At 33.5% G+C, this 24,329-nt stretch overlaps 2 protein-coding genes across 3 annotated transcripts; one reads left to right on the plus strand and one right to left on the minus strand.

The window, feature by feature from the left end:
* Nucleotides 1-313: 313 nt before the first annotated feature.
* On the minus strand, nucleotides 314-8,035 carry LOC128182044 (asparagine-rich protein-like). 2 transcript variants are annotated; one of them, XM_052850647.1, is made up of 7 exons: nucleotides 7,872-8,035; nucleotides 4,360-4,653; nucleotides 2,931-3,962; nucleotides 2,405-2,796; nucleotides 2,095-2,185; nucleotides 1,488-1,567; nucleotides 314-1,026 (listed from the first exon to the last, which is right to left on the minus strand). In XM_052850647.1, the coding sequence occupies exons 1-7, from the start codon at nucleotides 7,930-7,932 to the stop codon at nucleotides 952-954; spliced, it is 2,025 nt and encodes a 674-aa protein (XP_052706607.1). In that variant the 5' UTR covers nucleotides 7,933-8,035; the 3' UTR covers nucleotides 314-951. The 2 variants fall into 2 exon arrangements, with proteins under 2 accessions (XP_052706607.1, XP_052706608.1); XM_052850648.1 differs by lacking the exon at nucleotides 4,360-4,653 and having other exon boundaries at nucleotides 7,872-8,034.
* An 8,293-nt stretch (nucleotides 8,036-16,328) lies between these two features.
* Nucleotides 16,329-24,187, plus strand: LOC128179591 (uncharacterized). The gene is made up of 5 exons (XM_052847052.1): nucleotides 16,329-16,489; nucleotides 16,883-16,999; nucleotides 17,089-17,270; nucleotides 17,999-18,111; nucleotides 18,801-24,187. Exons 1-5 carry the CDS (start codon nucleotides 16,371-16,373, stop codon nucleotides 19,611-19,613), a joined length of 1,344 nt encoding a protein of 447 aa, XP_052703012.1. The 5' UTR covers nucleotides 16,329-16,370; the 3' UTR covers nucleotides 19,614-24,187.
* Nucleotides 24,188-24,329: the final 142 nt, after the last annotated feature.

The following is a 24,329-nucleotide window of genomic DNA, read 5'->3' on the forward strand; positions in this document are numbered from 1 at the left end:
AAATTTCTTGTAGTAAGCAAAACTCAGATTTTCAAACAGTTTTATATTAGTATCTGTCTGAAATCAACAGTGTTACCGTCTGAATGTAAATGATGTTATCAAATAGGTTTTATTCTCCAGTCATATAGTTCAGTTTTCAAATTTATCATAAAAATAACTGCTTAAAGCAAATAATGCACTTGTAATGTTTACACTTGCCCTTTTAGCGCATTTGATGTGGCATATACCTCATTTTTCAAAATACGTGTATATACTGTTACTAAAACCATATGACTTTTATATCAATATAAAAAACCAACACTATACACATGTATAACATTGTTCATTTAGTTTATTTTTCAATAAATATATGTACAAAACATCACATGAGTTACACCTTAGTTAAAATAACCCTTGGCGTCGTTACCAAGGCGATACTGCATTGGACATTTCATGAACTGTTGATGCAATGATATCGTTATATAAAAACTCGTAAACCATGCATACAAAAAAATGACAAAGAAATAATCAAAGAAATAATGATAAGTTACTGTTACAATAATGTTATTCGCTAGAATGAGGTGATTGTGATGCAATTCAGAGAGTGTGGTAGAATACAATACACACAGAATACAGAGGGTTTTTGTGACAGCGACATTAACGAAAGACATTAATTAACATATTACGCGTGCGTATTAGGGACCAAAAAAGTAATGTTTCACTTAAATTGGCAAAACTTATTATAAGTTCGTCCGAGGAAGGCAATTAACGCTTAAACTTTTGTCATTACAATTAATCTTTATATCAAGTATACTTCGTCTTTAAAACTGAAATTATTCGACTCAAGTTTAATTCTAATGTCTACTTCAGGATTGTATTTCTTCTTTTCCATTGCACAACATTTTCAACTAATCGCACAAAAACTGAAAAACTGTCATCCAATAGTCTTTATTAAGATTTAATGGTGGTCAATTAAAGCCCCGCCCCACTTAGGTATCTTTCTACTGGTCTTTCATAACGAGGTAAACATTTTGTGTAAACTACGATCTGAAATATAAAAAAAAATATCCATATTAAAAATGAGTAGCCTTTTTTCAATCATAAACAATTGCAGGTAATCAGAGATATGCTTCTAATTTACAAAATGACTTAAACTACATATATCATATCTTAAGCCAAAATGATCAGATGGAACTGACGGGTTTTTTTTCTTTTTCAGATTTTTGATAAGAATTAATTCTAAGACAACTTAACCAGGAGGGGTGTACAGTCGTGGTCATTATTGGACTATACTGATCTTCTTAGAAAAAGATCTTTGTATGAAGATATAGAAAAGTATTCATTTTTTAAATCCAAAAAAATAAGGGGTTTTTTCTTCACTAAATAATGTTATGGCTAAAGAAAGCACGCCTACATCTCTAAGGTAGATTTAAAGGTTAATCTGTAGACAACCAAGCCTTCTTCTATAATAAAACGTTACTAAATATTTCACATAATCTATTACTTACATCTTTTAGCTGTCCTTTGAAATTTCCATATCGCTTACAATTGGCAAACACCATGGCATCCGGTCTTTTCTGGATGATTCCTATAGATCATAAGCAAAACAGTTGTAACCTTTGGAGAGTGTCTTAATTAATTTAATGTTTGCAAAAATCAACAACAATTACTCTATTCCATAGATTTTGAAAAATGAATCAGGGTTGTATTAATTATACGAATTCTAAGAAATGTCTATTTTTTTTTAATACACTGTATGTTATAATGTACTGTATTGCCCTATAATAATCACCCCTACGACAAAGAAATTCAAAGAGACAAACAAAACGACCCCCCCCCCCTCCCCCATCCCCACAGAATAAAAAAATCAGTGATAACAATGGTCAAATACAACCAAGATTAATACTATAAGTGATCCATTCAAATAAATTCACATACATGTACATACAAAGACGTTATTATTCATTGTAACGACATGCCGTATATATAGCGTAAACAATAAATGCCACTCATGACCAACTCCCCCCCCCCCCCCCCAAAAAAAAATAACCAAAACTTCTGAGATTCTGGCGCCATTTCCTGTATCTAAAGAGAGAGACGTTTTTAGCCACTTACCTGTCAGAGGTCTAGTTTTGATTTCATTGTTCACTCGTCCTATCATTGTACCATTTTCGTACCTAAAATATACATCGTTCCATTGGGTGGGCTGCAAAAGAGATTAAATGATTACTGCAGTGACTGGAACCTTGCACTATATATAGCGTGTTCAGAATTTTAAAAATCATATCCATTATCTCGCAGTATAAATTTACCACCTGAATTAAATATCTTTATTCATACGATTCATTACTGGCAGACATTCGTAGATATGATTATATTCCATTCATTTTCAATTACTGATATACCTGTAAAAATAAATACGTACGTTAATGTCAAAGGTCATGAAACGTTGACTTTCAATTTCGTATGTCTTTAAGAAGATGGTCGTGATGTTGGAGAAGCTGTTCAGAACGATGCCATATGATGGTTCATCTTCCCCCTCACAGTTGCTGACCAGTGTGTAGGGCTCTGCTCTGGGGCCAGGCTTGGGCTTAAATTTAAAGCTGATCTGTAACTTATCCCTGTAGTCGTAACTTTGGTATCGCCAAATGTACAAACGGTTGCTTCCGTCAAAGTACGCCGTGCCATCGGCTACGTCAACACCGTAGTAATCGACCGCGGCCCCGTTACCGGAAGTGTCACGCACGCCCCCTTGGAAACTAAGAGAGATGTCTGGTGTACAGACTCCGTCCCTCATTCTGCCCGCATTATATCCAACTACAACAAAAGATGGGAATTCACAGTCTTGTTACAGAAGTTTATGGTCAAATGACAAGTAAACTTTTATTTGCACGATGATCTTATAAAAGACGGCGTTTTAAGATATATATGTGTATCATTTTATATATTACCTGGCAGCATATTGGTGCAGCCGCAAGTTGTGACGTTGTAACCGGAACCAGGAGCACAGAGCCTTTGTTCCCACTTTCCATTAAGGTATTCTTCATACGTTGTTTCGTCCATCTTTCCTGCGGCTGTAAAATGGGCTCTCATGCGGCACTGAGTTTCGTGAAAAAATGTATATTCTTTCTCGTTTCTTTGGCTCCCTGGAATTACATTGGGATCTCTATCTACTATGCCCATTGCCATATCAAGCATTTCCGCGCCTTTGTCAGCCGTTGATTTGAGGTCGATAGCGTTTCCAAACTCCTGGAAATCTAGAACACCAGCATTATCCATAGGGTCCATATTCATATTGTCAGGCACCCGGAACTGCGAGTCAACTATCGGTTGTCTTGGGATAGACATTCCCATTGAGGGGACATTTCCCATGCCAGCATCGCCAACCTGAACAGAGCCCAAATTAGAGTTGAAAATTTGATTTACTGATTTAGACTGGGTACCAGGTGCGGGTTCTACCATTCGGTTTGAGTCGAAGGAAGGTATGTTATCAGCAAAATTAGAAGGAAGCCATTCTTTAACAACTTCCGATCCAGCCAATGAAAACTGGGGGTTACTTCCTCTTTGAACTGCCGGTGGTGGATCTAGAAATCCGCCAATCTGTTCCACTGGCTCCACAGGGATCTCCATTTGTCCCATAGTATCTTGGATTGCTGGTCCCATAGATTGGTCTATCGCTGCCATTTCTTGGTTAGTTGGTCCCATAGGTTGGTTTGGGATCTCCATGGGCTGATCCAGAAATCCGATAGGTTGTTCCTGTAATCCTATGGGTTGTTCCTGTAATCCTATGGGTTGCTCGATTAGATCGACTGGTGGTTCGTTATTCAACACTTCCACCGGCCTTGGAGGAGTATCAACCATGTCCAGAAGACCCTGCTTCCTCTTCTTGGGCTTTGGCGGGGGGTTGGGGGGTAAAAGTCCTCCGGATGGATTTGGTTCCATCAGTAAAGATGGATCGTTTGCCATGTTGTCAAAATTTCCCCCTTAAAATGAAGAAGAGGGAACAAGATTAAGAAAATAAATAGATAATAAACGATAATCAAAGTATTTATAGGCAATCACTCAAAACTTGAAAATGCGATGGAATAATAAGTGCAATGTTGATAACAAGCTAGAGAATCCAACTCCATATACATGTTATATTAGACAAAATTGGTTAGTAGTTAAAACCCCGGTGATATGCGCTGGTGTTCTGAAACAAAGACTTTTCGAAACAGCTAAGGATTTTTCCTCTTTTTGTGCAAATACTAGTAATTGCTTTCAAAAAAGTCACATCTAAGGTGCAAACTGAAACAAATTATTCTCTGAAACCGTAGAATTCTAAGCAAGAATGTCTGTTCGAACGCTCCTTCAAGCTCTTTCACCACAGTGCAGTGTTACCTTGACCGGGGCCAGCAGAGCCCGGACCTTGGGTGCCAATAACGTTTATAATAGTTGATTGCGCAGTCGTAAAGTCATCATTAACTGCACATGTGTATTCCCCACTATCAGACTCGCTAATACTTGGAAATCCGATAAAATTATCGTATATAATCAAATTAGAAAAGGTCGCATCGGATATAATGTCGCCATTTTTATACCACGTGACTCTGTCTCCCACATTCCATGGGACAGGGCAAACGAGATCGTAGAGTGTGCCCGCTGGAACCTGCACAACTTGTGTGCCTTCCGGTCCTGAAACAGGGATGTGTATTGATAGCAAAGAACAGTGCAGATGTGTAACAAAATTCTAATACTAGTAATGTCTGATTCAGGTCGCTAAAACATATGGGTTATTAGTTTAATCGGGCAATGAATGAGTCTTATTTGGGTCGATGTTACAGTACAATCTCGAGGAAGTTGAAATTTGACTTAATTAAATAATACAAGTAAACAGTGTAGGTATAAAGTCAATCCTGTATTGTCTAATGACGTCATCATGGCCTGTATGGAATAGACAAGTCTAGATGTTCCAAAATTACATCACGTGTTCACTGTCGTGAGGAGGGGGTCAAAATTTCATGTCACGAATGTTTTAAATTACTCGGTAGTTAAAGAGAGAACACTGACATTGTGATTTATTTGTTATTAAAATTGAAACATACTTTATAAAATGACAAGCCTCTCATATAGCCTCTTTGTATTAAAATTCGTTAATTATTCCAGTCACATTATAAGTCGCGTTGTTATATGGCTATTTGTTAATTTTCATGTGCTAAAGTTTTGAATATTTTTTTTTAACACTTGTACATGAATTGCGTTTTAATAAGAGTGTTTTTTTTTAGATTTCTTGTTGTTTCATTGTTCTCTTGAAACCGTAGAATTCTAAGCAAGAATGTCTGTTCGAACGCTCCTTCAAGCTCTTTCACCACAGTGCAGTGTTACCTTGACCGGGGCCAGCAGAGCCCGGACCTTGGGTGCCAATAACGTTTATAATAGTTGATTGCGCAGTCGTAAAGTCATCATTAACTGCACATGTGTATTCCCCACTATCAGACTCGCTAATACTTGGAAATCCGATAAAATTATCGTATATAATCAAATTAGAAAAGGTCGCATCGGATATAATGTCGCCATTTTTATACCACGTGACTATGTCTCCCACATTCGATGGGACAGGGCAAACGAGAGCGTAGAGTGTGCCCGCTGGAACCTGCACAACTTGTGTGCCTTCCGGTCCTGAAACAGGGATGTGTATTGATAGCAAAGAACAGTGCAGATGTGTAACAAAATTCTAATACTAGTAATGTCTGATTCAGGTCGCTAAAACACATGGGTTATTAGTTTAATCGGGCAATGAATGAGTCTTATTTGGGTCGATGTTACAGTACAATCTCGAGGAAGTTGAAATTTGACTTAATTAAATAATACAAGTAAACAGTGTAGGTATAAAGTCAATCCTGTATTGTCTAATGACGTCATCATGGCCTGTATGGAATAGACAAGTCTAGATGTTCCAAAATTACATCACGTGTTCACTGTCGTGAGGAGGGGGTCAAAATTTCATGTCACGAATGTTTTAAATTACTCGGTAGTTAAAGAGAGAACACTGACATTGTGATTTATTTGTTATTAAAATTGAAACATACTTTATAAAATGACAAGCCTCTCATATAGCCTCTTTGTATTAAAATTCGTTAATTATTCCAGTCACATTATAAGTCGTGTTGTTATTTGGCTATTTGTTAATGTTCATGCGCTAAAGTTTTGAATATTTTTTTTTTAACACTTGTACATGAATTGCGTTTTAATAAGAGTGTTTTTTTTTAAAGATTTCTTGTTGTTTCATTGTTCTCTTTCATTTATTTATTGTATCAGAAAATGAAATAATATGCGTTTATCGCTCCTACAGGGAAAAAAGTGAAAAAAGAGAAGTTGTCTTATAAAGCGTTTTGTTCCTTCGGTAATGTATTGTTAAACGTGACAGGCGTTGGAGACCTTCAGTTACAGTGATTAATTGAAACCTTAGTGTTCCTAATTAGTATTATTCAAATTATGCAATTAAAATTACGGATTGATCTGAAGGTATTGTCATAAATGCAATATATCTATCGAATCAGGGGCAGATGTCTTCACTTGTCAATCGTTTTCATGTGTGTCAAAGTCTGTCAAAATTCTATAAAATGTGTCAAACTTATGAGAGAAAAAATGAATGGTTTCTGTAATAATCAAGCGAGCTATTGTTTTGCATCTCTTATTAATTACGCCGCAAGACACAGAGTGGTATTGTGGCGAAGGCAATTTGAATACATCTTTTATTTATTACATGCCCTGCCTCTTTGTCTTAAGATGTTAGAAGGTATATTGCACTCATTGTCGTTTTCCAGAAAAAAAATTATTATTCAAACTTATGAAAGTTAAGTTTGTAATTTTTCGCGACTGTCCTTAATGATTAACTGCACCTGTTCTTTCCAAGAATTAATACTCATATTTTTTTTTCACTTAAGTCTAAACAATGAAAAAATCTTTAATTTAGCACACTTAGTGAATAGCAATGCGTGAGAAACTATTTCGGTGTGTAATGCGTTTATATATGCATGTGTATGCGTGCTGCTATGTGTGTACGTGTATTTTCAAACGTATGTGTATATACACTACATGTATATATACAACTTCTTGAATACCCTTTTAAATTATCGGTTATACAGAAAGATGATATGGCCTTGAACTTTTAAAGTCAATAGGTAAAAAAATAGTGAAATAAATGTCTACTTTTTTAAAAACGCAAATCGTTCCTTGAGCTTGAAAACGTAAACATCCCACAGGGTCAAATTAAATTTGCATATATAATGAATCTTTTGAGCGGAACTGTTAACAAATTTTTAATTCAAATAGATATATTGTCAATTTTGATCATTTCTATATTATGTTTTTAATTTACATTTTGTGCAATCACAGGCGTAATGTTTCATTTTTCCCCACAGGAAATATAATATAAGAAAGTACTTTGAATAATGGCGAATCTTGTCTTGATTCTTAGTTATCTATGTATTACAATGGGGAATTGGAGATGAAAACATATAACATACAATATTATCATTTGAAGTAAGATATTAAGTATCACACAAATTTAAACCAAACAATAAATTAACAATTAATAATCAAGGATTATTCCTCGATGTAAAACGTAAATGAGTAATCAACAAATAAAGTCATACATTTTGAAAAATGACACGAGTGGCTTTTTTCCAAAAGGCCGTTTTGATTTATTATTTAGAGACTAAACATACAGTGTTAAAAAAAACCAATCTTTTACCATCAATATGAATTACGAATGAAAATATTTAACATTTTAGAACAAAAAATCATTAAAACAACTTTTTCCCTAGAAGAAAAATATTTAAAAATTTGAACCTTAGAGAACGATTACGAGCTTTAAAACTCGTCAATAATTTAAGCATTTATTGAATTACCTTGTCCATAGGAGTATGATAAAAATCCGCAAAACAGAACTAGGAGTATCCCTCGCTTCATCTTTGGTTAAAGGAGTAGAGTCCGATTCCTGAGATATTCTCCGCTGACAACAGACCTGTAGAGACGGCTCGAGTCTCTTGCGTTGTGAATGACCGACTAGCGGCCTCAAAATATAAGTAATTTAGATCGTGTCATTCTAGCAGTGACAAGGTGCTTAAAATTCAACCATAGGGCGTGTTCAGAGATTTGCATTTGAATAATATGATAACCATCTTAAAACAATGATAATTCTTTGCCGACAGCTTAATGAAGTTGATTAAGACGCATGCTAATTATTCGCTGTAATGCGTACTAAATGCGTGGTGATTGGGGTGTTCGTACGGAACATGTAACCTGTCTTTGAGGTTTCCTGTCACAGCGTCATTTCTAACTTTTTTGCAACAAATAGACAAATTGTCATCGACCTCAACAGGATTTCGATGACATGTTATAGGTATATTTACATACTGTGTAGGATAAATAAACAGATTCAAGGATGTTTGGGCCACTGCCGCCCCTATAAGAAATAGTCTTATCTTGTTTTTTTTTAATTTTATGAATGAGACAATTCTTACGTGTATTCATTAATATATTCAGCAAAAAGGAAAACAAAGAGATTGATATACGTAAAAAGAGTTTTATGAGACTAACAGTCAATATAGGTTGACGAAATGATAAAAAAGAAACAAACCCAGCATCAACAATAGATTTTGTTGTCACAGTGATTTCCGATTGCGTGTACCATAGAAAGTTACTGGCTGTATGGTCAACAAATTAACCATCAGATCTACCTTAATTCATTATACTAAATTCTAAAGTATATATGATTTGTTCAGCTATAAACTATTATTAAGTAAGGAAAAATAAATAAATTTTACATTTTAAATTCGGGTATTTTACTATATCTTTATATAGAGCTCTAAAAATAGCATTTTTCGCCATCAAAATCACGTGTGCACGGCTGTTATAATTTTGTAAATTTATATTCCTTATAATCTACAAGTTTTACACAATTTTACTCATTTTATTATTGTCTACATTGTCCGATATATTTTCCTCGTCAAATGAAATTTTCTATTCAAATAATCACTAAAGGCGGTCATAACAGACATTGATGTAAAAGTTAGAAACTATTACATAAACATGTATGTACATGTAAGTATACATGTACCTATTTTCAAACACAAGATACTCTCGTTCCACCGTTTATCGGTTTTGTACAAAACTTTTTTTAAGTTCACGAAATACATGTATTCAAACTCGGGCAAGTTTACTTAAAACTACTAAGATCGTAATTTTTTTTACAGCATAAAAATAGTTGTACAAAAACAGTCGAATTGCTAATGAAACATTGTCATGTCTGGTGAGGAAAGTTCAGTAGAGATGTTAATTTATATCGATAATATATTCGGCTCATGTTTAAAACGCGTAAATTGTTTTTCTGAAGTAAAAAAAAAAAACTACAAGAAACCTGACAGATCTCAGTTGCCATTCTAAAAGTTAAGTCATAGTTGGCATTAAAACTAATGCATTTTGTGCAAGATTTATGTCTGTCCAATACTCCCTTGCCATCAGTAAGCGTTAAATAGAAAGGTATTTTTGCTTTATATTTTATGTCTTTCGTTGAAGAGTTGCCGTAAATTCTCCGTCTATTTCCAGCTTATACTCGTCATTATCACGTTAAGGAGCCTGTCTTATGTTCCACCTATAATAATGACACTTTAACAGGCATGGCTAGGTTTACAATGGATTTATTATACATCTATTTTTCGCAACACAGATTTTTTCAACGCGGTTTAAAGTCTACATTGCCACGTATTATCGTCGACTTCTATTCACATTCGAGGATCTGGGTACACCCCTTCCCCATAAAAATAAAATGTCAATTTCCAAAGCAAAGTTACTGGAAATAGGCCTCGCACCCCTCCCTCTTCCATCATCACATTTATCCCTTAGACCCCCCCCCCCCCCCCCCCGGATCCGCGCATGTATTTTACAAAAACCAAAGGCCACAATGTAACACATATAGTCAGTCGTGCATCAACTTGCAGTAGTCATTACGTGAAACATAATGACAAAATTAAATAAATTATCATTAATAACCAACGAAAATTAAACTCAAAACCACTGAGTGTCAATACTCTTTAGCCCCGAGAGAATTAATCTGAAACAAAAAATGCGCATAATTCAATTTCACGAAACCGGCAGTAATATTAATGACAATTTTTCATTTAAATTTCATTTAAATAGTTATGCCTTGATTTAAATGATTCAGCGAACAAACTCAAAAATGCTAGTTTCTCAATGCTTTTCATATACAACAAAAGCGATATGATTTCTATTTTCCAGAAACAGTTGCAAATTTAATGTATTGCAAAAGGCTGGAGGTCTGCATTGTATGTAAAAACTCCATACAAGGTATACAACGCTGTGTTTGGTTTGCTTGTTTGGATTTTAAAAAAAGATATTTACGCAATGTAATTAACCAGTATATTAAACTTTTGAGTAAAAAATTCACCAGCGTACAGAAAATGCGCATCAAACCAGAAGTCGAATTTAATTCATACATGTACATCTAGGGAAAGTGCATACAACAAGGTCTTGTTGGCATCATAGACTTTAGTACAACATTAATATACACTAAAAAAAAAATTAAATGCCATTTCTTTTATTTCTACCCTCTTTATTCATCTTCCTTTTATCTACATGGTGGGGTAACATCATACATGTAGAATTTCATTGTATTTTTTTCTCACATTATTATCTTAAAACATTTTGTGTGACAATGCAGTCTCTAATTTAAACATATTCTATTGAATAAATTCGATAGGATTGGACAGAATCTCTGTACTAAATGAAATAATTAGGCACGGTGCCTATGATTATAAGAACTTTCCATTAATACAAATATGAGACTCGTGCACGTGGTGTGTGTACGCATATTTTGCTTAAATCTCTTCGAGAATATAACTGAAATACTGTCCCATGACGACAGTAGATATTTGGGAAGGGACTGACCGGTTGGCAACCGGATCATTATGACAATGAGCAGGTTTTACATTGTGACTAGTGGGTGGCTGGTGATCTTTTGAAATCCGGGGAAGATCAGTGATTAAAACCACCCCCTAATGAGTGTGTAAGGAGAAGGGGGTGTTTTTAATCAGACTGTTTCCAGAGGCTTGTTGAAAACCATAGTGTATATAGTTTGTACTAAATAAAGAGAACGTCATGTACCCAATACTTGTACTTGTCAATGGACTGTCCATAGAGAAGGGCATATTTTACGATCTCTCTCTCTCTCTCTCTCTCTCTCTCTCTCTCTCTCTCTCTCTCTCTCTCTCAATAAATTCCTCACACAAGGAACCACCCCCTCCATCTCAAACCGTCTATCTTGTCAACAGACCGCTTTTAAATATAATGGCAGCAACCGTTTGAACAATGACCTCCGATATACGACTTAGCGCGATTAATAAATGGGAACTATTTTAATTAATGGATTTTTTTGGCGCTATATAGAAAAAATGTCATGTACACACGCAAACAGTTTGTAAGAAAAATCCCTGGTCATAAATGGTATATATTATACATAAATCATGGTTTCTGGTTTTTTTATTAAAATGTCTGGCGATCATAAATCAGAGTTTCTCATTCCACAACTGACGTAATTAAAATGTCTTACTTTAATTGTAAATGGGTCATTCTCAAAATATGCAGCCTTTTGTGTCAGTGTCAATTTAAAGGGGGAAAAATAATGTTCTGGGGAATATATACAGTACCATTGGATTTTAGAAACTTAAACCTATATTGTTGAACAAATTAATCGACAATTTTACTGCTTAAAGTATAAAAAAAATATTATTTGTTATGAGATTTCAGTGAATTTATGCTGTCATTAAATTTTTCCAACGTCTTTACCCTACAATATCTTCAATAATATTGATGTTTTATTCCAAAAATCACCGTTAATTTTCAAAACAACATTCATATTTTAATTTCTGCTATGCTCCTTAACAAGTTCTCTTTTAAAAACAATGAATTTGATGAGATATATGCTTGTACAAAAAATTTTTGTCATTGGTGTTACAAGGCAAATTATATAAAAATATCTTAAAATACATCAAGTAAATAATATTGTACTACAGTTGTAATCCCTCAGATCATAGTGACATCATTCCCTGCTACTAAAAAGATAAATGTATCAGTGATGACATCATTGTGATAAAAAATATGGCAGAAAATGTTAGTATGCTCCGAAAAATACAATGTAAACTGTGTCAGTGGGATAACGTGCTATTTAAGGTTTTCTATTATGAAAGAACAAACAAGTTTTTCACATAAATGATGAATGTTTATCACATTATAACATAGGCTATGTAGCTTTGTGCACTATCTGTTCTCTTTGGTCATACTGCTACATTTACTATGGATACATCAGTGGTATAACGGTCAGTGGTGTAACCAAAAATTGTTGTTACACCACTGAAAAAACTGTTACACCACATGACATTATTTAATTATTTTACTTTTCCTTCCATTTCATTTATATTTTGAGCATTTTGAACAATTGTTATTTATCAATTTTACAAGTTAGACACTGTCACAATAAAGAAAGCTTGACTATTTAATTGCAATTGTGTTTTCTTAATCTGGAAAATGGGACCTGTTACACCATTGACGTTATTTGAAACACCATTGACATTTTGTATGCTTTAATTATGTTTTACTCATTTAAATACTTGATTAAAAGATAAAAGTAAAAACAAATTTATTCTAATAAAGAAATGAAATTATCCACATTCTATTTTTATTAAAAAATCAAACTTTTTAATGACTTGTAGTGTATTATAAAATATGTTATTCCACTGACATTTCACATTCCCTATTATGTTATACTAAAATCTTTCAAATTCTTAAAGGTAACAAATGCTAGCTTAGCTTCAAGAAACATATAAAAACAAAGAGGAAGTGTATACGAGTTGTATGCATAGATTTTGGAGAAAATTGGAGAAATTTCAATATTATTATCCAAAATGTATGATTGATATTAGCTGGTATAGTATTGACATGTTGTTTGTGAGATTGATGAGCCAAAGAAAGTTCGAACTCGATACAAGGTAGATAAAAGTGTGTGGATGCCAATAGTATGAAATATAACATCAAAGAATGGGTGAATTCGTGTAAAAAAACATCTACATGCCGTTTTTGTGTCAGTTGTGTAACACTGATTATAAGTGGTGTAACAGTGTATCTCTCTTCAGATTATGAAAGAATGAGGTACGAAAACTTTTATTTAAGATCAAATTTATCATGTTTTAAATGCAATCAAAAATAGAGATTAGTTTATTTTACAAAATTTAATGCGCTTATCTCTTATTTATTATCGCTAGGTCATTGGTGTAACTTTAAGTCAGTGGTAAAACATAATAATCAGTGGTGTAACAAGTACATTTTTCTCCAAATAAATTTAACTGGCAATGATACATGTATATTTGAAAACACCACTGCATTTATAGTTATGTCTTTTTTATGCTCCATTAAAAGAAAAATCCAGTTGTGTTCTTTTTAATGCTCAAATTAAAAATTTGTTGAGTAACATCAAGACTTTGTCTCAAATGTTATGTTGGTCACTATGTAAATGTGTCAAATATTTTCTGTTATCTAATTCTGATAACTTTAAATGAAGTTTGTTGATATAAACTTTATGTCCATCATTTTAAAAGAATTATTTTATTTTATTTAAGAATTTTTTCCTATACAATATGCCTGTTACACCACTGACCAAATTTTTACAGTTCATTACATTTTAGTCTAATTATCAGCTAAATGGTAGATTCCAATGTTTGCAAATTTTTAGATGTTATACTTCATTGTTTGTTAAATGTGTTTTTTGCAATCAAAGTAATTTTTTCAGCAATAATTTTCTCATGTTTTACATTTTTCAAAAGTCTGCATATTTTGATAATGACCCAAATATTTTGACGAAACACAGTTTGAGGTAGTGTTCTTCTGACATATTTTGATTTTTTGATAAAAATATACATCACAATGCATATTTTTAATGCTAAAATTAAAATTTGTCAGAAGGACAGTAGCTCACTAAACCAAGATATGCATTTTAAGATACAACGCCACAAGATGGTGTTTAATTGTTTTGTTAAATTGTTTGAATCAATCGACTTGGTTGAATATCACCACAGCTAAGTGGGTAAGGTATCGGGCTTGTGGACCGCAAATCACGAGTTCGAATCCACATTGCACCGCTTTTTCTAGTTGAATAATTTTTTTTGAAAATAATACATTTTATCCAAAATTGCATATTTTTGTTATTTGACTGATATATTTCTTAAGCATCTATATCATGTTATGATGTACATGCTGTCTTTCAGGAATCAGGTAACTTTCTGGTGATTTGAGAAACTATTTCAAGGCGCAGTGAACCACCTTGCGATACCGTCGTGTTATTGGTGCATAGTAAATTATTTTGTATAAAACATAAACAAAACCCTGCAGTTATTTCTGTGCTTTATTAATTAATCAATAAATGTAGTAAATAAAATTATTCAATATCTTACGTTACGTACTTCTTTGAACTCCTGCGCCCAAGAGCTCATCCACATCCACATCGAAGCTTGCAGTCGAAATTCAGAATATTTCTGTAATCTGTCTTGATGATTATACATGTATTAACGATTTTCGATGTTATATGATTGATTTTTCTCCAATGCAGTGGCGTTTGAAGCAAATTCAAGTGGGTGGGTGGGAGGCTATCCTAATCATCAGAAATCTTGACAAGAAAAAAAAATCCACCAAAATCTCATGAAAATCCGTGGTGGTGGTGGTGGTGTTGGGGTGGGGGGGGGGTGGGGGGGGGGGTGGTATACCTATGCCTTAAAATTTCAATATCACTATTAATATTTCAATCTTTTTTAAGGTAAATTTTATTTAAGAACAGTTTTGTTTGCTGCGAGAAAAAGTTGGGGGGGGGGGCTGAAGCCTCCCTGATGCTATATGTTCCTTTAAGTGTTAGGTCTTACTTTGCCAAAAAGAAAGGGGGATATAAATATCATACAAAATATTTATCCAAACATAAAATTAAAAATATATATAAGGAATAAGGAATCATTTTTTGAGTATATTATGAGGTGATAATTTCGGTCGGGGCGTGATCAAATCCAATAAAGCCCGAGGGCTTTATGTTAGATTTGATCATGCCCCGACCGAAATTATCACCTCATAATATTCAAAGAATGATTCCTTATTACTTATATTTATATAATTTTAAGCCATATTACGATTAAATATTTAAATATGAATAAGGAAACCCCGCTGGCGCCTCAATTTGGCGTCATTTGTATTATGGGTTATATAGTACAAAATCGATACGTAGTGTTGTCAGAGTCAAAGACACTGGAAAATGTAAATATATAATTATAATGGTTGGAATATATTTCATTGCATCGACTTTTCCTGCCTAAACAATATGAGAAATAAATTGACTGTAATTAAAAGACGCGCCGCAGTTCTTAATCAAATTAACAATTTGACAAACAAATGTGGAAAAAATCACTACAAAGAATCATTTAACTTATAGCAGATAATAAGTTAGGCGGTCCGTTATTTGATATACATTTAGATATTGTTACTGCGTTTCTGCGGGATAGTTCTTTTTTAATAGAATTAATATTATGCTTATTTTTTATGAATTAAAAGTAAATTTGCATGTAGAAATATGTGTTATGCATTTTTAAAAAAAATCATAAACATTTTGTGTTTTACTCGTAAATGAAAAATAGGTCATACTTTGTGAATTGTCGTGTTTGGCGCGTTTTTATCGAGACTATAATCTATTCGGAAAATTTCGGAGTTCTTCATTCTTTTCAAAACAATGATCGGTATGCGGGACATACTAACGACCTGAAATACTAAAGACCTGAATGTCATTAAATTTGATATACATGATATATTTGAATTTCTATGTGCCGTGTCAAGTAAAATGACTTGTTGTGTATATATATTATATTTCCATGTAAAATGTGGTAGAAATATCATGAAATGACATCCATATCAATTAGTTACGCAAAAATATGACAGAAATGAAAATTTGAATTGACTGGAACATTTCTATTTTATCACGTGGTCCCTTGAAATCATATAAACAGTAACGAACTCGATTCTTTATGATAATAGTAAAATGTTAAACTTCAAAACAAGTTGCTGAAAGTATATTAAAATTTACCATTAAAATTAGTACAACCAACTCTTATTTTCTTCTTTGTGGTGTGTGGTTATGTAAACAACCAATGATTCATACAACAATTATATTTTTTGCGGCCCTTTTGACGCTTGCGTCAATATGATTTCTTGTTTAATTAATGTTGTAAATGTTGTCTGATGTATGGCTTCGTCTAAAATGTGCAAGTCCCGCGCACCTCCTTTCCCTAAAGAGCTCTTCCGGGAACATGGTCTATTGCTATGCGTATGGTTGCACTCATCGAAGTGATAATAACAAATCGAATTGTCATTTATTTCGATTTCCAACTGATGAAAAAGTAAGAAGAAAGTGGATAGATCTCTGCAGGTATGTTGACTTGAGTTTGATTTGCAAGAAGTATAAGGCTACGCCCATTAATACACGGAGGAAATTCGAACTTATAACTAAATACATTTGTCATGTTTGTAATTTATATATACTTATATTACTACTTGAAACAAATCAGTATATTCTGCAGGTTAAGATTAATTAATCCTAAGTTCTTACAATTCCGTGTTTTTATCACATTTTTAATTCGAAATTCCTCAATGATGAATATACATGAAAGTAAACCAGAGACAGCTGAGAGACATGAATAACGTGTTATTTATGTCTCTGGTAAAACATACTGACTCAGTCACCTGTACTCATATTATCTCAGACAGCTGTTAGACTCGACCTTGAATCCATGGATATTATTTTATCAATTATCTGATTTAGACGTGCTGATCGGAAATGGAACAACGGAGACAGGATATGTAGTTGCCACTTCAAAGATGGCTGCAAGGAAAATGGTCCTACAATATTTACTTACTATAAACTAAACACTCGAAAGAGGTTTGTATACTGTCTTAATTTATCTGATTTTTCATTTGGGTGATATTAATAAAGTGACTTTCCATATTAAAAATATGACAAAATTGCAGGAAAAAGTTGAAAGAAATTGAGGCTCCAGCTTCGGTGGAAACAAGTACATGTATCACTGTTGCTGATACATGTACATCTGGTACTTGTACATATCAGTCAGACAGAAATCCAGCCCTGGACCACACCTACTTTCATCCCTGTCCATTTTTCCAGTGTGCCTCCAGGACAATTGATTTTCATTGTAAGAGTTTCAACATTTTTTTCTAGTTTCTAAATGGTAACAGAAAAAAGGAACTCTAATTTCTTCTTAACATTACTTTTACTTGTTGTTTCCATTTATATAATAGTGTTGTGTTGTGCATGTACTATGCCTAAATAGTAGTCAGGGTTTGATACATAGTGCAAGAGCCTCCGGCTCGTGCACTATGTATCAAACCCTGACTACTTTTTAGGCATAGTTCATGCACAACACAACACTATTGTTATTATTATGCCGACTGTTGAATATAGTGATGTGCTTTGCTATAAGTAGCTGTGACGTTCGAGTGTTGACAAGTTCCTAAAAATTATCACCGGAAAAGCAAGAGTTTGTTGTTTTTTTACGTCAATAATGAAGTGTTTTTGGAAAAATGAATAATTTTAATTGCTTGATGTCAGTCGTATATATCTACGTTATATATATATAAATACCACTACTTATATTAACGGCTAATTTAGCGTAGCGGTATAACGCCTTGGATTTCAAGGTGGAATGATTTTAGCGTCGTGAGTTCGGATCCCACTATCGGCGCTTGAAAGATTTTCATTGAAAACATTTGCCGTGCTCTATTTTGGCATAGTATGCTTACGCTATTATATAAATCCTTTGATACTCTGCGAAAATAGATGAGTATTGAATATATAGTGACAAACTGACAGAAGGCATAATAATATTTGTTATTTATAATTACCATCATTGTTTTTGAACAGCAAAAATAAAAGAACTAGAAGATGAGATTCAACGCTTAGAACTAGAAGTGGTCAGATTGCAGAATACTGGGCATGCAATGTCTATTGATGCCATTAAAAATGACCAAGAAAAAGTGAGAGGGAGAGAGATATTTGACAATTCAGTATTGTGCTTATATCTTTTTAATGTAATTTAATGACTGTTTATTATTATTTTAAACAAGAAATTTTAGTCTGTCCCAAGATATTTATGCTGCACATTTGGACGATTTTTTAATAAAAATACACATACCTCTGAAATAAGTGCAATTGAAATCGATGAAAGGGAAAATTTCCAAGATAATTTCATTGACACATTATTATCTTTCACTCGGAAAAATTCACAGGAACGAAAACAGATTCCTTACAGAGATTTATAATGGGGAATGTTTACATCTTATCTCCATTCGAAATACACTCGGAATACATCGTGCAATTATTCTACGTTATCATCCAGGCTTGCTGCAATACAAAATCTGCTTAGACATCACATTTTAAGCATTTTATTGAAACCTGATAAGCTAACATGGGCATTTCGACTGAGAAATCTTGGAAATTTTTCATACTTTTGAATGAACATCATTTGAATCCTGAGGTATTTATAAATATCAAGCAATTAAGCCAAATGTGAATCCAGGATATCTTGGGACAGAGTATAAATTAAACTACATGCAGCAGCATAAAATCACAGAAATATATGAATATTTTTAAAATCAACTAAATAAGAAAACTGTTGTTTAAGTTGTGTTACCAACATTCATAGTAATTTTTATCTTAATTTTAGATGCTGATGTACACATCTTTTCCATATGATGTCTTTAAAATCATTGTTGGAGCACTTCAAAGATTTCAACAAGCAGGATGGAGTGTCTCAAATGTGAGTCTGGAAAATCAGGTTCTTATAACTCTTATGAAACTACGGTTAAATTTGAGAGACCTGGACTTGGCAGACAGATTTTGTATGAGCAGGGCTACAGTCTCCAACATTGTGAACACAATCATAAGTGCAATGCATGAAATCTTTTACAAGGGTATCATGGTTAGAATGTGCATGCCCAGTAAACTTATGTACAAGGTTTCCATGCCTAAATCATTTGAAGATTTTGGATCTGCAAAAACATCCATCGATTGTACACAGACAACCAAGGATAAGCCATCAGACTTTAATCAACAGGGTGCCTCTTTCAGTAACAACAAAAGCCAGCATACTATGAAAGCTTCGACTGGTGTGAATGTGTCATCTCTTTATCCTGGATATGTGTCTGAGGCAAATATTGTTGAACATTCCCATTTTCCAGATTACCTTGCTCCAGTTGATTTAATCCCTGCTGACATAGAAGACCAAATGCCATCTGGTGTTCATATTGAAATACCTCCATTTTTGGTAAACAAGACCCATTTTACTTGGAAAGAATCTGAACTGTGTTACAAAATTGCTCGACACAGAATGCATGTTGAAAGAGAAAAAGAGGATTTTAAGAAATACCAAATCTTAAACCACATTCCAGCTAACTACCAACCATTGTCTACCAAAATAATGCAACTGTGTGCTTGTCTTGTAAATCTTCAAGCACCTTTGCTCAAAGAGATTGTTTAAAACCTTTTGTCACTGTAAGGTGAGAGGCTGTGAAACTCATGGCTGACATTTTGTCGTAGATTTTACACTTTTATTCCTTGTTAAACATTCATTTTCTGTTTTAATATAATGATTGGACTTGTATATTTCATGTTTCTTCTCACATGGCATTGAAAAAGTGAATAAAATTTTATTGTTTCATTGCGACCATGCAAGTATATATACTACAATATGTTAAATGTACACCCACACAGGTAAGACCTGTACAGGGAAATATTTTAATCTTTTAAGAGATGTGCAGCTGTAGAAACAGGGGCCCTCTTTGCCTCTTGCGAGTTGCGTTAAGCTTTAGGGACGGTGTTGTTTCAAATTCTGTAAACATATCTTTTGCAAGTTATATTTTTAATTTACTAAATGGACTGGTTTAATCCTATTTTGTTGTTGCCAAGCTAAAAACAATTGTTTACACTTAAATTAATTCAAGTTTGATTGTACATGTTTTTTTCATGTGTTACCTGCAAGATCTATTACTAGTATTCATAATTATACAAGTTCAAGGTTATCACTAACATGACTAAATAAATGTTGCACTTATCGAAAAGACCCAGCTGGAGATCCAGTTCCAGTTCATATTTATTCAATGCCAACTCTTTATATGTCCATTTTCTGCACCTTTCTTTTCTGCATATGTATGATGTACTTAATATCTGTTACCAAACAAAAAGTTTATATTAACATCTTTCTTTTTAATAATTCAGTTAATAAATTGATTATAAAAAGTTAATAAATTTCAATTAATTACTGTTAATGTTCTTAAGTACGTTAGCTAAAAGATACAGCCAAATCGTCTCCTGTGAGACTTTTGAGTCAGAGAAGGTAAATTTACTTAAAAGGGCATTGGGTGGGAACCTATCTGGTTTGTTGTTTATTTTTTGTTGACAAAAAATGTTGGTCTAGTGAATGTTATCCAAATTTAAATATACACATCATAATGATGATAAAAGTGTTGAGGTTATGTATTAATACAGTACATGTATCTCCTTCTCGCTGATACAGACCTTATTTGTACCCCGCCCAAAACTGACTAGATTGGCCTATAACTCTTATCCATGTAGAAAATTGTATTTCATGGATGGATACAATAGTACATTATTTAAGATGCTGGGAACATGTCTAAAAGTTTTCACTCGGCATCAAAACAGGTCAATAAAGGATCAACAAATTCAGAGATTTTCCTCTTCCCAAGATTAATTATTTCCTACAATGAATCATGATAAAATTTAGGTACATGTAACCCTCAACATGATTTATAAAAGAAATATTAAGGTATTCAATGTATAACAACCACATTTTGTACCTAATAAATGAATGGTCCGATATTCTTAATCATGATATCATTTTGAAGGTGTTATCACAATATAATACTCCACCAAAATTTTTTACAAAATTTTGATTATGGTCCAACTAATTATATATATATATACACCTTGAATTTTGCATTGAAGTCTATGGGCAACATATGTTTTATAAAGATATTGTAAAAAGTAACTTATAATTTGTAAAACTCTTTTGGTTAATACCTGCATGAACTGCCTCTTTATTAAAATATGAAATAAAATGAATCATTTACCGCAGATATTTTGACGAAATCAAAATTTTCTTTTTTTCATCAAGGGGAGATAACTCTTTAAAAAAATTTAAGATGCAAAATGACCAGCTCCTTACATGTTGTCTGCTATGTGAATTTGGTTCATTTCACTCTCATAGTTATCTAGCAATACATATTTAAGTATATATAGTTTAAAATGATTCCAAATTATTCAATTTCTCTTCATTATACATTGAATACTTAAGTCCCATAATCTCATTTCTCAATATCCACAAAATGTAAAGTAAAAACAAATATCAATTTAATGATAATGAATACAATGTGCATTTCAAGGGGATATAATTAGGAATTATTGATAATTTTTGAGAAATTTTCAAAAATCTTCTCACAAACCATTTGGCCAGGAAAGCAGAAACTTGTGTAGAAGCATTCTCTGATAGTGTACATTCAAAGTTGTGAAAATCATAACCCCAGGTGTTAGTGTGGGGTTACAAGGGGGGTTCAACTTTTACAAAGCAATATATAGTATAAATATTTAAAAATCTTCTTCTCAGAAACTAATCAGCCGGGAAAGCTGAAACTTGTTGTGAAGCATCCTTAGGTAGTGTTGATTTAGAGGTGTGAAAATCATGACCCCCGGGATAGGGTAGGGCCACAATGGTGGTGGTGGGGGGGGGGGGGGTTCAAACTTTAAAATTTATCTTTTCAGATAATCAGCCAGGAAAGATTAAATTTATCTAATAGCATCCTCAGGTAGTGTAGATTCAAAGATGTGAAAATCATGATCCTCAGGGGCATAGTGGGGCCACAATGGGGGTTTAACTTTTAAATAGGAATATATAGAGTAAATACTTCAAAAATCCTCCCAGAAACTAATCAGTTGGGAAAGCTGAAACTTAAGTGGAAGTATCCTCAAGTAGGATATTAATAGATTCAAGGTTTGTTTAAATCATGATCCCACAGGGTAGGATGGTGTCACAACATTGGCAGGGGAAGCAAACATTTGTACATAATAATTTAAAGAGAAAAATCTTTAAAAAAATCTTTTTCTAAAACCCTTTGCCTTCAAAAGCTGTAACTTTACTGAAAGCAACCTCAGATAATGTAGAACAAATTCTTTCAAATCAAAATCTTGAGAAGTAGGGTGGGGCTAAATTGGGGATCCAATATTACAAAGGAACATTTTAACTATACATGTATTCACAAAAACTGAAATGTTATAATATATCGTTTTACTTAGATCTATATGCAAGCATTTTGACATGACATGTTGCTGATTATATACAACTGTTTAAAATTTGACCCCTAGCCCCTAGGGGATTGTTGGGTCTCGCAGGGTTTGATTTAGGTCTATATCTTATATATTAACAATTGTTAAGGATCTTTTTGAGAATTGCAATGCTCAACCGTTGATACGACTATAAAATCATGTTAGAAATGGGATTTGATTGTAAACATGAGAATATCTTGGGTGAAAAAAAAATGATTTTTATTTATACAGGATCTACATGTATTATACTACATTGTCCAGATAGTTTGTATTATTACTACATTAAGATGGTATGGGACATCTGTCGATATTAATGTGAATTAAAGTAGATTATAATTGAAATAGTTTCACCAGTGTAGAATTAACAAATTTTACAATATTTAACCAAAAATTAGCTTAAAAAATTACTTGGAGAAAAAAAATTGTGAAACCCCCAGCGGGATTCGAACTCATGACCTACAGATTCGTAGTAAACCCTCTAAACCAGGTAATTACACTTGATTTGATTGTTTTTTTCGATAAACAATATGTCACAACATGGAAGTGTCCCATACCACCTCAAGCAGATTTTATCATACCTATTGCTCCTCAGGTTAGCCATGTGGCCCATGGGCCTCTTGTTAATTTGTCTTAAGTTACAAGGTTTACATAGTCTATCTACACTATCAATTCCCTCAAATCTACCCTCTTCGATACATAGTTTGTGTAAGGAACACCTAAAAGAAGCTTATGCCTGTTTTAAGAGGCACATGTAGCTTAGGAAAGAGAGGTAACTCTCACATGCAAGTTGTTTTTAAACATAACATTAGAAAGCACACTTTGGTGAATTTGCTTACTGTGAGTTCCATTCCTGTAGGACACAGTCTCTCATTCTTTAGTTCAATTCCGACAGAAAGACCTTTGGATCTCCAGGTCCACCACTTAACCAAACGTCCCCAAAGCAAGGTGATTTAAGACCGATTTCAGTTTATAGACCTCAGTAAGTTTCGAGTTGAACGACTGCTGCACAAACCCAAATTTTAAAAGATCTCAGAACACTCTCATGGATATCTTGAAGTTTCCATATTTAGTATTTTCAGCCAGTATTTCACTGGTTTTATGTATATGACATAAAGAGGTACTCTTCCACATTCTCCACTAGCCATTACGTTAGTAGCTTTTCTGTTTATTCCTAATATCCATATACAGAAGTCACTCTGTACAGCTTCAGTCTCTTCGTTGATATCAGTTCCCCCGACTTCTGCTCCATATGTTAGAATAGGAACAATAATACTGTCTAAAAGGTTAAAGCACACTCTAGGTTCACAGTTATTCAGGATTTTCAATGAGTGTTTTAACATATGGAATGCTTTTCGTGCCCGTAATGCAAGTGACATACAGCACATAGACAGACAGATGGAAGCCGAACGAAATGTGATCAGAAAAGCTTACTTGAGCTTTCCGCTCAGGTGAGCTAAAAGTTCATCATTTTGGTCTTCCCAGCATAAAAGGAATAACTATAATGACATCAATAATAAATTAAACAACCTGTTCAGTGTTTTACTCCTTCATTTTAGTCCTGTCAACACCATTGCAATAATAAATAGTACTAGTAAACAAACATGCAGATATGTATAGAAGCATGCAGTTTATCAAAATACATGTCTACAGATGATCAAAACCTGCCAATGTTTTACCAGTCAGGGTTGTCTCTTAAAATTGAAGAAGGAAGAAAAATATAAGTAGATGGGGGTCTGGGGGTCTTGCTTATAGCTAGATTGTGTTTGAAATGCAATAATAGCTTGGTAATTAGGGCATTAGGGGGAGGGCAATTCCCCGCTTCCCATGTCTTGGAGACAACCCTGACCAGTGGTATTGA

This window comes from Crassostrea angulata, chromosome 4, assembly GCF_025612915.1.
Source record: "Crassostrea angulata isolate pt1a10 chromosome 4, ASM2561291v2, whole genome shotgun sequence".
NCBI classification, from domain to species: domain Eukaryota; kingdom Metazoa; phylum Mollusca; class Bivalvia; order Ostreida; family Ostreidae; genus Magallana; species Magallana angulata.

Excerpts from the sequence above, each read along its gene's own strand:
- LOC128179591 (XM_052847052.1), top strand. The coding sequence starts at position 16,371 with ATGGTCTATTGCTATGCGTATGGTTGCACTCATCGAAGTGATAATAAC. Across the intron at positions 17,000-17,088 it reads AAACTAAACACTCGAAAGAG|GAAAAAGTTGAAAGAAATTG; the intron begins GTTTGTATACTG and ends ACAAAATTGCAG. Across the intron at positions 17,271-17,998 it reads CAGGACAATTGATTTTCATT|CAAAAATAAAAGAACTAGAA; the intron begins GTAAGAGTTTCA and ends GTTTTTGAACAG.
- LOC128182044 (XM_052850647.1), bottom strand. The coding sequence starts at position 7,932 with ATGAAGCGAGGGATACTCCTAGTTCTGTTTTGCGGATTTTTATCATAC. Across the intron at positions 3,963-4,359 it reads CTCTGCTGGCCCCGGTCAAG|GGGGAAATTTTGACAACATG; the intron begins GTAACACTGCAC and ends CTTCATTTTAAG. Across the intron at positions 2,797-2,930 it reads CTGCACCAATATGCTGCCAG|TTGGATATAATGCGGGCAGA; the intron begins GTAATATATAAA and ends CTTTTGTTGTAG.